The 13720-nt window shown below is 42.4% G+C and overlaps 1 protein-coding gene across 11 annotated transcripts in view; it reads right to left on the bottom strand.

Moving 5' to 3' along the window:
* Positions 1-929: 929 nt before the first annotated feature.
* tutl (immunoglobulin superfamily member turtle) overlaps positions 930-13720 on the bottom strand; it is a 42051-nt gene continuing 29260 nt past the window's right edge. For 4 of the 11 annotated variants that reach the window (XM_070999565.1, XM_017081673.4, XM_017081649.4 and 1 more), the window contains 3 exons: positions 9832-10245; positions 6013-6127; positions 930-5301 (listed from right to left, as the gene is read on the bottom strand). In XM_070999565.1, coding sequence (XP_070855666.1) covers positions 3540-5301; positions 6013-6127; positions 9832-10245 — 2291 coding nt within the window. In that variant the 3' untranslated portion in view covers positions 930-3539. Of the gene's footprint in view, positions 5302-5771; positions 5846-6012; positions 6145-9831; positions 10246-12462; positions 12547-13720 lie in introns of those variants that run through there. The other 7 variants (XM_070999566.1, XM_070999564.1, XM_017081689.4 and 4 more) reach the window with 7 other exon arrangements.

Below are 13720 nucleotides of genomic sequence, written 5' to 3' on the forward strand. Positions count from 1 at the left end.
GCTACTGAATGCCGAGACCGAACCGAGATCAGATTGCAGAACGAGTGACGGATGAGACTGAGCTTTTGCGGCGATCTATGCTACACAGAAAGAATGTGATGATGTGATATGATCCATTTTGTGATTAAATACAAGACTTTGAAATAACTACCTAACTTGTAGTCAGGACTTGAAAAAATTGATAAGTAGGAACAGAAAAAAAAGTTTTTTTATTCATAGGTGGGATTTGAACCCAGTTCTGATATACGATAAAAATAATATATTTTTTAAGGGGATTTCATTTAAAAGAACATTCCCTTCATAGCTGAGGGATTGCACCTGGTTGTTCTAAATTTTCCAAAGTATTCCTTTGATATTTAGCTTAAAGATAGGCGGTTTTTCGTTCTGTGAAGTGGAACCAAGAGCCGACCAACCCCGATCCCAGCCGATGATTGCTTTTATGATCTTCTCTTTTCTCTCGCCTGTCAAACGTTTGACTGCATTTGACATTTGACACACGCCCACGCCATCTGCTTTGATGAGGTCTCCTTTGTCTGGAAAGCGTCTCCCCCACAATTCGCTTTCGCAGACGTTTATCCACTTAAATAATTAGGCGATCGCCAAAGTGTTGCAGATAGCATTTGGCCCCAAGAGTGAACTCTCCCAGCAATAAAAGATTAAGCCATGATTCCCATTTATGGGAATTCATTCATTGAAAAACTGTGTCAATCGTTCCTGCCAGTCGGATATATCCAGTGTGCATCCGCGAGTTATTTATACGGAATTTTTGTGAATTTCATTACCTTAATTGCCCCAATGCCAGGCAGTCATCTTCAGGTTGGCCACGGTGGCGTATGAGTGATATTTTGTGTGGAAGCAAAGGGGCATCAATTAAGGCCAACTTCCGGGATATTCCAGATGGAATGGGCAGTGAAAACACAGGTTTACGGTTTATTTGATCAATTTCAAGTTTTGTATTTTTATTTGTTTTTTGTTTGGTTTTTTGTTTGTTTGTTTTTTTTGCTTTGTTTTGTAAGTTTTATTTGTTTAAAAATTTTGTTCATTTTGCTAATTTCTCTTTATAATTGTGTGTCTGTATTAATTACAATATATTTCGTTCTAAACTGATTTATCCTTGTACGATTTATATATGCTGAATTGGAATTGCAGTGGGGAAAGTGGAAAGTGGAAAGTCTGGAAAGTGAAAGTGTGTTGGCGGGCAGGGGGAAGTGAGGCGAAAGTTGGTAAGTAATGTGTTCCGGGGAAATGTTGGCGAAATGGTCGTCGAAGTGGAAGGAGGTGCAAAAGAATATAGATTCCCTTTCTTATATTTCTTATTTTGTTTTCCTTTGATAGTTCCTATTTTTGTTCATTTCATTTGAGTCGAGTCGAGTTGAGTCGAAAAGTTAACTGGCGCACCTTGTCCAAAAATCAAAGTGGCAGACTAAAGCGTTAGATTTACTTAACTTAGATTTAATGTATTCCTCTTACTTAATGTACATGCCGTGTAATCCAGTATCTATATCCATATATACGTGCCGCATGTACATAATACACGCACTCGTACTCGTTCGTATAAATAATCATATATGTATCTATTTGCCTTAAAGTCCTGCGCCTAACGTCTCTCGGCTCCGTGGCTCAATTAAAATTCAATTTATGCTGTCATTTTGCAATTATTCGTTTGCGCTTTTCTCACTTCGTTCGCTTTCCGTTAATGCTCAGTTAATTAATTAATTTATTTCGTTCTAGTTAAACGTTTAATGTGTGTGTGTTCTCAGTGTGGGCGTGTTAGAGTGTGGGTGTCCTAGGCATTACAAAAATCAACTTATTTACTTGAATACCCTCAACATTTACAAAATACTTGCAACACAACTCGAGTTTTCCTCCCATCCCAGAACTTCTATGCTAGTTTATCATATCTCAATTTAAATACGACTTTCTCTGCGGCCTAAGAATGCAACAAGCGCGGAGCTGTAAGACCTACTCCTTGGGATAATCCCATCTGATCTGGATAGGTCTTAGAGGTCGCGCTTGAAGAACTTGAAGAACTGACAGACGGACAGACGGGCTCATATTGTTAGGGGGAAAATCAGAGGTCGGAAAAAGTGGGGCTTGCAAACAGATTCGTTTGCAGTTGAAGGCCAAAAGAAATGCTTGAGATCATTAGTCGGTTGATTCGTAGTTGATTTCTTGATTTGTTTCGCGCTCCAACCGTCCCCTGAATAGTGTTATCGTAATCGTTATTATCGGTATCGTTATCGTATTATGTTTGTATATGCTCTGTAATTTACACAAGTTATACACACTCGCGGTCTTCTCGCTTCTCTCGCTCTGGCAGTGTTTTGGCGTCAAGTTGTGTCAAACCATCATTCCGTACAATTTGATCTTTAGACATGTTTATCGTTTATCGTTAATTGTTAATCGTTAATCAATATCCGTTTATCGTTAACAATACTTAAAAAACAGAAACGCCTCGTCTCGTTAAACTAAGCTGCATCCGGGGAGCTGTCTTTACACAACTGACCTATAACCTAAGACCAAATACCATCGCCCTGGGGATCCCGGGAAACTATCATATGGGGGTCCTTCTTCTAGCTTTCTCACTGGGCTCTGATCTTAACCGGAAAGAATAGTCTCTTTGGGTTTCCTTTCCTTTCTTGGATTGATTCTTTGTGTTTTGCTTTTACTTTTGGGTTAATAAATATTTGTTCGAGTTAATTATCGTGTGTAGGTCAACAGTAAACATATATGCAGCAGTTATATTTCATTTCATTTAATTTTCGTTAAACTGTTTTGGTTTTTACTTCGATTTCTTTTTTTTGTTTTTTGCTTTGTAGGTTTCTTGTCGTTAAATAATTTAATTATGAAACAATTTCTCTATATGTGGTTTTAATTACTTTTAGCGCTTTTATTTTGAGTCGTCGCCTCTTCGTTCTCCACTTCTGCTCTCTAGTTGTTAACAACTAAATGCTTAACAGCTAGCATATTCCGTATTAATTTAGTTTAGTTGTAAGGTAACATAATTTAGGCTTACGCTTGTGGATTGTTAATTAATGTTTAATGCTCAATGTTTAACATATCTCGATCTGTGTTACGTTAAGTATCAATATCTAATACACTCGTAAATAATAGTTAATTGTAATTGTAATTTGTGTTTGCTTCATTTACTTGCGTTAAATGTCAATTTTACGTTTATCGATTTCTGTAATAATATGTTGCTATAATTGCTATAGTTGTTAAATATTATACTTAAACTTCTGGGGGCCCTCCCCCGAATATATGTACACAGCTTTCATCTCTTTTTAAATCTACTAATTGTTTCTGGCTTCTAAGTGTTTTGTTTTTGCTTTGCTTTTGCTTTTCTGGGTGTGAGTTTGCAGGGGGCCAAACTTTTAAAGTTCATCTCTGAATTGCGGGGGCCTGATCCAATATCATATCGCGTCTGATTGCTGTCCAACTTTGTCGGTCTATCTATCATCTGTGAATCTGGCTCTTTGTGGGAGTGGTTTTGGGCTGGCAAGTGGGTGTGGCGGGGCTCAATTAAATGCTTCATTGGCTCAGCAAACGCTCTCCATTTGCTGCATCGCTTGGCGTTTGCGGTAGGCATAGAACTCCTCCCTCATGGCCTGCAGTCTGACCTCCACGTTGTCGTAGCGGGGCAGGTGAATCGGTAGAGATCGTGGCTTCCTGCTGCCTCCCAGTCCTCCTCCCAGTCCCCCACTGTAGGGGGCATGGCTGTGCAGCAGACTCCCGCTCAGGGGACCCAGTGTGTGGTGGTGATAGGGATGCGTATCTATGTGCAGGTTGAGATCTTCGCGCAGCATGCTGGATGCACTGGGTGTGGGCGTGGCCGGATCGAACTCGTAGTGCCCATCCACACTGCCCACGTCCACGGGACAGGGGGCCTTCGGGAGGTTACTATCCGTGGCCGCGTTCAGTCTTGAGATCATCTCCAGCCAGTGGGCCATCGTATAGGGCGGCGTGGTGGCTCTGGGATACGAGTAGGAACCGTGCGGCGTCTGTCCCTGGGCCTGCTGACCTCCAAAGTAACCCGAATGCTTGGGTGGCGACGGAGGTGCTCTATAGGGCGGTAGTAACCTCCATTCACTGGTGCTCCCCGGGTGGTTTGAGGTGTTCTTCGAACCAAACCCACTCGAACTGGAGCGGGATTCTGGGGAGGCCTCCAGGCCCCCGGGATTCATGGAGTTGCGCAGGTTGAGATTCAGTTGGGGCAAAGGCGACAGCATCTCGTGCTGCTGCTGACGGCTGCTGAAGAGCCTGGAGTGATGACGTGGATACCAACGGGTTCTTGGGCGATAGCTGGCCTGCGATTGGTAGTAACTCCTCCACGAGGGAGGCGATGGCAGCTGGAGCGGCACGAAGTGATCCTCCAGGGGATGTTGTTTCTGCTGCTGCTGCCGACGAGTCTCCTCCTGAATGGTTCTCAACGAGGGCAGCTCCTGGGAGTAGTATCTATATCTACTGCTTAGGTTATGGGAAGATCTCTCAGCGGAATTCGGGGGATACACGGTGCTCAGGTCGCTGAAATGCGTGGGATAGGCTCCACTACCACCGCTGGTGAGCAAGAGTTGCTGATGATGGGGCTGCAATTGCTGGGGCGAACTGGAGAATATCCTGGAGATCCTCGAGGGGGTATAGAGCTGCTGCTGCTGCTGCTGGCTGAGACTGCCACTGATCGTGTTAATATGCAGAGGCCTACTTCTGTCCGCATTTCCATACAAATTATTGCTGCTCGTGTAGGGACGCAGGACATTCTGATAGCGGGCTCCACTCACCGCCTCATCGAAGTAGGACTGCGGATTGGGAACCGAAGCCTGCTTGCCCCCGATCTTCAGCAGGCCCTGGAGGAAGCCCCGGGCCGAATCCGCCGCCGACTGGAGACTCAGCTGACTGGAGGAGGCCACCAGGGGACGTCGCCAGGAAGCCCGAGCCGTGATGAAGTTCCGCCGCGACAGGAATCCCCCATCATCGCTGGAGGATTTCTGGGAGACGTTGCTGTTGCGCCGTTCAAAGAGCCCACCGCCACCATCCACCACATCCACATTGGCCGATTCCAGGGTTTGTTGCGAGTATCCCAGTTTCGAGACCCCCTCCACATCCAGCACAAAGCGTCCGTCGAGGCTTCGTTGGATGCGGCTTACGGAACGCCTCCTTCCTCCTCCGCCCTCCTCATCGCCATCCTCGAGGTTCGGAGAACTGTAGATGGAGTGGCAGTTGGTGCAGCGATCAGGTGGCCAGATCCAGTGGAGGATGGCAATGAGAATGGCGGTTAGACTTGATATTCGGGTTTGTTTGTACCTGTACGGGGGAGAAGAAGAAGTGTTAGTAAGGGCGGTATATAAAAGTTAAACAAATAATCAAAAACGCAATGAAAAGAAAAAAGATATTTGAAAATTGAAGGAAATAAATAGAAACGAGAAAGTTGGGCTTGCTCAAGAAGTTTCAAGTATCCAAAAACAATGCCAGAAAGTATGCTACGATAAACGATTTTTTCCTAAAGCATACTTTTAGACACCTTCTAAGCTGTTTCAAGCTTTTGTTGTTATTTTTATATAGCAACCAAGTTAAAAGAACATTGACTTTCCCAACCCTTCTTTCTTTCTCGTTATTTAAATATTTTCGAACGAGGAATTAAGGGAACCCCTTAATTAAGGGAACCCCTTAGTTCCCCTCATGCAAAACTAAACACAAGGGAATAACCAAGAAATCACTTAACTGAAGCCAACTCAACTAAAGAAAACTTTGATTAAGTTTGAGAAAAGTTTGCTTACGATTTTGATTATGACAGGATGGACCTGGAACTATAAAAACGCTTTCATAATCACGGTAATGTTCAGTATTGCTATGGAGCGAGAGTAGATCGGTGGAACGTGCATGGCGGATGCCAATCAGAGTGAAATGGGTAGACAGATAGATGACAAGATACAGATTCAGATAAGGTTTGCAGTTGGACGAATTTGGGGGAGAATTTAGAGTCAGATTAGAGATGCCACCTAAGGGGATACTCACTTTTTTAAAGGCACTTGACCAGAGGAAATTGAGCCCGTACTCCGATTGTGCAAATGATGATTATTGGCGGCAATGTTACGAGCGTCCGTTATCCTGCAAGCTACCATGTTGAACTCTGCAAACGTATAATTTCTAAAATTAATTTGGCGTGCAGCGTGAGCCGTCCTATCCGGTAAATAAAATACCCGTACACCGTACGTATAGCTACCAAGCACACACACTCTATATATACACACACGACGGTCACGGATATATGTCTATGCATATGCATATCTACTACGGTGCTCTCTACATATAGACGTATATAAATGCGATTACACTCTTTCGAAATTCTGCTTAAATCAGGGACAACCTGGCATAACGCGGCTGTTTGTTGATTTTGGTTGAGACCGGGTTGAAATTGAGGTCCTTGGCACAGAGAGAAAGGGGTTTTAAATGGTTGTCTTTGGGTTTTGGACTTAACATTGGAGAAATATCATTATTATACAACGGGATTTTGAAATCTTTTAAAAATCTGTCTAAAAGTAGGCAATGAAATATATCGGTTTTCCTCGTTGCACACTTTTAGACACCTTATTAAGGGATTTGAATTTTAATTAAGTTATATGACCATTAAAAATTGTATACAAATTAACTTAAATCGGAATCTTTCTCGCTGTGCACCTGCCCACGTTGATTATGCCAATTTGCATGCCAGCATCGCCAGATTACACACTAATGTTGTTTCAGTTGTCGTCGCTAATAAGTTTAGATTGTTTAAATTTTAGCAGTAACTAGGCTATTACTAAAGGACACTAAACAGTCGCCAGTTAGCAGATAACAGTTGCCATTTACCAGTTAGCAGTTAGATGACTACGACTAAACTATGTTGTTAGTTGGTTTCAGTTTTAGTTTCAGTTGATTGGGTTGCAATTACATGTTGGGGGCAGAAGGAGCAATGCCAATTAGTGATTCGGAGTTTGGGTAATTGAACGGCGGCTACGGGTTCGAGGAATAACAATGCCAACATAATCGAAACTTAATGCTCCTCCGGCCAGTTGACGGTTGTCGATGACAAACTATTTGGGGACACCCACATATATACGGCTATATGCGAAAACCTGCTATATACCATATAGCATATACACTCCGAGGTGCATATATACACAGCCGTGTGCTCTTCGCAGTATTTTATTTAGGATCTGGCTTCGAATGGTTGGAAAAAACAATGACACGTGAAATGGCTTTTAAATGGTCAAGTTACGAATTGTGCCAACGGAAAAGAGAGAGACTGAGAGATAAGAACTGAAGTTTAATGCAATCGAGAACCAAATATTGCTGATTATATGGGGATTATGGGGGATGCAAAAACACAAAAACTGAGGAGAAGCGACAAAAACTTGTGATTCACACACAAAAAACGAAAAGTGTCTGAGAAGTATTGTTTTTGTTTCGTTTGGCAGTGCTTGTGTGTTGGTTTTTGGGTAATTATGAAATCTGTGGAATGTGTGGGGTGCTTGAGATGTATATTCGGCAGTATCTGAGCGATCTGCCCGAGAAGAGAGGCACTGACAACTTGTGACCGACGGATTGCGGACTGTAAGTGGAATGCAGATGCTTAATCGATGGTTGTGGTGATGTCAGTGTTGGTTAGTTGGTTGTTGGTTCTTGATAGGTTGGTTCTGGTTGGTGGGGTGGTGGGAACTCGTCTGAAAATAACCTTTAGTTGTCAGTACTCAGGATCTGTGGCACACGACATCGACTTAAAATGATTGCAAAAACTTACCCTTGCTTGCATCGATGTTGGGGTTTTAGGGGGTCTTACTATAGCATTACTCATATTTTGCGTTGATCGGTCGCTCCGCCCTTTGACTGCCCAACTCGGACTTCAAAAGATATAATAGATATGGTGTAGGGTAAGGAAATACCCGTTTGAAGTCCACGAGGTTGGGCGGACAGGGGCGGAGGACCCCAGACATAACGAATCTATTGACGACGCGATCATTTTATGCTTTGGATTCGGTATTGGTCTTGTTTTCTAGATGCGAGTGCTCTATCGACATGGTTTGGGGGCCTCTTTTACCATCTTTGTGCGTGAATTGTTTACAAAAAACGTCTGCCCAGTATTGCGCTATATAAATGGTCATTCGCCATGTATATAGATATGGTTTCCTCTCTGCAAATATCTCTTCAAATACCTTTATCTGTCATGAACTCAGCCCTGGGCAGAAACAACGACGATTTGGCCAAGAACATGATTGTCAATGGTTCGGAGATAAAGGTATTTCTATCATCATCAGCGTTATCAGCTTGTCACATTTATATCATTAGCGGTTTTACGTTAATCTATCGTAATGTGCTTACCACAGCAAAAAAAAAAGTAGTTACGGAAAAAATGTAGAACAATGTGTTCGGTATTGAATATACGTACATATGTACATCATATTTCGCAAGTTAATGGGCTGCATTGATTTAAAAAATTCGCAATTTCCCTGCTCTTTGTTATTTTTTTTTCTGTGTCGTGTAAGTGTGTGGGGGAGGGGGGTCTCGGAAAGAATACATAAATAATTGATTTAAACAACGCAACATTAATTAATCCACTTAAAATACAGTTTAAAGCAAAAACCATAACAAAAGGCAGAGACAGAGGTTCGAAATGGTCGGTTTCGGTCCGGGTTTTGATTCGATTGCATTAAAGCCAGCGGGCGTCAAATAATGGATGTCCTGGAAGTCCTGGTTGGGGTTCTGGTATGGGTCCTCTGGCCCTGGCATTTCAATTTCCGCTCAACTTTGGCCGGGTTTTCATACTGCTTTCGAAAGGAGTTCCCCCGCAAATGGAGCTTAATCGATTGCTTAACTAAAGTGGCAACAACTAGTAATATGTTCATGCGTTGAATTCGAAAACAAACAGGCTGCAAAGCGCTATGAAGCCAGATTGAGTTTACACAAAAAAGATATATATGTAGGCCCAATGATACGAACAGAAGGCTTAAGTAATGGAATGCAAACAAAAACTGATAATTTCAGAGGTCTGATGGCCGATTTTCAACTTAGATCTTTGGGAGTCACTTTTGTCTACGGAAATGGATTGGGGTGGACCAGGGGCGGGGACGAGCAGGGGACAAGGGGGTTCTTAGGCCCAGAAAAGAAGAAATCAGAACTCAGGGCTAACGAAATCATGAACCAAAAAGAAGGATAACCAAATAAGGAAAAGCAAACCGAAATCCAATTAGTATGTAAATATATATACAGAGATTTTTCAGCAACTTTTGCCGAATTGTAACTCAATTTTACTTGCACAACTACAACGAAAAAGTACAAATCATACAAAATCTCAGACAGGCATAATTTATGGAGAATTTCATATCAAACGCCTCGACGGCTCAGAAATTTTGTAAAATATTTTACTTTCAGCAAACAGACAGTTTCAAATGCAAATTCCAATGTGCTGTTGTTGTCGAACAAACCAATATTTTAAGCTCGAATGCCAAAGGAGGAAAACTTGAACTCATAAAAGCACGGCAAGTAATGGTTATCGGTAATCAGTTCGAAGTTATCGATAATTGGGTGGCCTGCGCCGTCGGAAACTTGAAATGTATTTAATTAATAGTACGTTAGGTAGTTAGTTAGCTGGGGGTTAGTTATAATTACAATTATAATGGTTTTGGGTTCGCCAACAACAAGAACATCGTCATCGATTATTACGATTACTGTTTGTGATCGATCGTTATCGTTATCGGTACATCTATATCGTTAGCATTATCATTAGCATTAGCATTTTTAGTGATTGTCATCAAAAACCATTTCAAGTGTGTGTGTTAGCTTTAGCCTCAGTGTTACCTTTTTCCTGTTTTCGTCGTTTACGTTTATTGCAAATTTTTACGGCACAAACCGATAAAATGATCGCAACAATAAAAAACAGGATGCCCCCAACGACGCCGGCGGTAATCGCCTTGTGCTTGACACGTGCCGGCACAGGGAACTTCACCTCGTCGCTGGACTCGTAGGACTTCTCCGAGTTGGCCAGCACCCGGAAGTAGTAGGTCCTGCCGCCCACCAGGTTCTTCACCAGATACTGGGTCTCCTCCGGCCGGATTTGTCCCCGGTTGAGGGTCTTCCACTGGGCGTCCGTCCGGTACTTGATGGTGTAGAACTTGACGATGTGGGCCCGCTCCAGCGGCGACTGCCACGTGATGAGGAACCCGTTCGACACCTCCGTCACGGAAACGTTCCTCGGGGGTCCGGGCTTGGGACCTGTGTACATTTGGGGTGGGGGAGGGAAGGTAGAGCAAAAACGATCCATTAGTATGTACAGTGTACACGGAAAATGGGTAAAATGGGGTGGGAGCCCTGCTTTTTGTCCTGCCTTGTTTTCCAGTCAGCAATTTAAAGCCATTTCAATTGCCAACAACGTACAAAGGTGAAATCCGACATCGAAATATGCATACATTGAAAACATTTGAGGGGAGTTGTATTGTTAAGTATTATAAATAAATCATTAAATTCCTCTTCAGGGTCTCTTTGTTTATATCACTTAATGGGTTACAAACAGTCAACCTTCGTATTTAACCTTTTTATTTTTCCCCTTTCTAAAGCTAACTATTTTCAGTGTATGCTGCCTAAATCGCTTGCATTATTTATTTTGATTTATTTGCTTTTCATTTTATGCTTTGTTTATTTGCGCGAGGGATTTTCTACTTAGCCTCCCCCAATTTCTATAGAACAAATGGTCCTACTTTAAATTTGATTATATTTACCAATGAAAGGTTTTAACCATATATATCTAGCTATTTTAAATAAGAACTATGTATGTGCTATTTTCCAGTGTAAGCTTCGCCCTTATTTGCTTTAGATTTTACTTATTTCATTTTTTCGCAACGCTTAAAAGCTTTATGAAAATTCCATTTGGCTTTTTGCAACTCTTTGCAACCTTTTCCTTTTTTGCACCATGCATTTATTCATGACAACGAGTCCTGGCTGTGGGGGAATTGACAAAAACACATTTTAATTAGCATACACACATAAAACTTTCCATTTTCGTATTTCGTATATCGCATTTGAATACTTGGGGGCCCTCAAACTTCCTTCCGTTTGAGTTTGCAAATGGATGGGGCGGCGCAAAAAAATTACCAAAGGATTCTCCTGAGTGTATGGAAACGAATTATAGGCATAGATAACCTGAATTCTTGGTACGCTTGTCAGGACCTCCTGATTGGAGAACTCGTGCTCGTGCTCGATGCAATTAACTGCCGGTCTCCATGGGATATTCGGCATTCTGTATTCTGTATTCTGGAGGACTCGGCTTGTCGCACATGCAAATGCAAATTAAAACTGCTTGGAGAAATACACAATGTGTCATGTAAATGGGGCCCAATTCGTAGCTCCCAATGGCGCTTATGAAATTTTGAACAGCATAAAACGATGTATGGTCATGGTGCGGAGTTCGGATGAGCTGACGGTGCAAAAGCGGGGATATGGGGTTTACTTTTCGGAGTGGGAAATGGGGGTTCCCCACGTGCGGCAATAAGTGCAAGCCATTTATTATGACGATGGAGATGGCGCTAACGAAAAATGCCACGCTCATTATGTATGTATGTATGTTAATTAAAAATGCTTTTAAAGAGCCCTCGCGGGATTTGGAAAGCGCATACTCTCCGTACTCGCATATATCAAAAGTTGATTATGCGAATGGGGCAGAAATGAGCAGCGAACAGCGAGCAGTAGTAGCAACCCTTTAATTCTCGGAACGCATAAAAAATGTGCGCAGATTTGACATAACATAAACGAGACAAGTGACAAACATAAAAAGCAAAATGGCCCGGGAAAAGCGGCTGGGAAAAGCGGCCTAAATGAGATGGGTAGACACAGACGGACGGACTGTAAAAATGTCAAGGGTAGTAGGGTCGGCGGAAGGGTACAAAAAGGCACGAGGCACCGTCGCACGGTTAAATGTTATTTATGACTGCAGCACTGGGGATTCGGGCAGGGTTTTCGGGGCGGGTTCAGGGTGACCCGCAGTAAATCTGCAGTTTGCTTGCAGGAATTACTAGCTGTTTCACAAGACAGAGACATTACTTAAGCGCCACTTGCAAGTGGAAAAAAATATGAGGGAAAATAATACAAGGCAGGACTTATATAGGTTGTTCAGTTAAGTTGTAGGCGTTTAAATGTGTAAAAGTGTAAGCAGTATCCGCAATGGTATCTACTGGTGTACTTGTGCGGAAATAATAACAAGTAGTAATGTCAACTTGGTCGTAAAATAGTAAGATTTGTCTCAACAGTCGGTTTTAGGTCCCAGGTAATGGCAAAAAGTCCCTTTAATACTCAAGAATTCGCGAGAATTTAAAAGTCAACATTTTTCCCTTTTCAACTGAAGAATTCGCGTTTTACCGCCAACTTACAACTTTAACACATTTCAACTTAACTGAACACCCTAACATGGTATTATGTAGAGATGTTTGATACGAGTACCTTTGACTCTCAATTTAGGCGGCGAGTAAACTAGCTTGCCGTGCGAGTCGGTGTGAAAGTAAATGTCAAAATAGGCTAAGAGGTCTGCAAATAAATCAGAAACACAAGAGCACAAAACACAAAATTCAAATCAAATCAAGTCGAGTAAATAATTAAAACTAAAGTGTGCAAAGGGGGGAGGTGCATGTTTGGAAAATTGAAAGAAAGTGCAGTCCAAGTACCGAATAGTGTGCTAACTACGGGGTCACCGTTCTCAAAGGTCAGAGAGAGGAACTCAATCGCTCGCATCGAGTCCTCGATAAGTTTACCTTGATCGAATGCAAATTCTGCTGCCCCAAGAACTGGAAAACCCGCACGGCAACAAAGACCGAGCTGTAATTATGACAGTGAAATGCATTGAATATTCATAAGTGCACATGTGTGGGCTTTCGTTTATAATCAGCCTTGACACGCATTTAGATTTCACTCCTTCCTCTGGTGGGCATGCCAAGTGGTTGGATACTGGGTTGATCAGGCAGATTAGGCACTGGCCCAGAAATCAATGGTCTGAATGTGTCGGAAAGTGAAAATTTTATTTATCTTAAGTCCTTATAAAAACTATTTGGTTTGGTTTGACAGTGGAATCACTGGGGCTTAGATATGAATTTTAAAGGTTCCTAAAAGTATGCAGTGAAAAAATAAGTGTCGGTTTTTGGTTGAAGCTTTAGGACTTCCGAATAACAAATTATAATGTTGCATACTTTTAGGCACCCTTATAAATCTAAAAAAACCCCTGACTAATTCGGGGACTCTCGCTGTTATAAAACGTTTTCTATTCTTTGATAAATACTAATATTTACTATTTGTGTTTTTTTAATGGTGGTAACCCTATACCGTTATGAAAGCTATTGACTAAGGTCGGCTCTTCTTTGTCGTGACTTAGTTTAAGCTAACGTAAATGCTGAGTGTAGGGTAACCCCAGTTCGTTCCCCAGTTATTTAATTTCACGAATGTCAGGGCAGAAATGCTGCAAATGTTGAAGGAGCTCGCTGCCTGCTGCTCGCATTGTTATTATTAATTTTTAAGCGCTGCGCCGTATGGTTAAAACAGCAGGGAAAGCAGCACGCACCGCTCTGCACCACCCTGCACCACCCATTTCATTTCAGTGGGTGTCGGGTGGTTGGGTGGTTCAGTGTGAGCAAATGCCAGCGTCAGCGGGTCTACATGGCGGATGAAAATTGCTCGGCATAAACAAATGTGGCACGGACGTTCACACACA

The sequence above is a fragment of the Drosophila suzukii genome, chromosome 2L (genome assembly GCF_043229965.1).
Source record: "Drosophila suzukii chromosome 2L, CBGP_Dsuzu_IsoJpt1.0, whole genome shotgun sequence".
NCBI classification, from domain to species: Eukaryota; Metazoa; Arthropoda; class Insecta; order Diptera; family Drosophilidae; genus Drosophila; species Drosophila suzukii.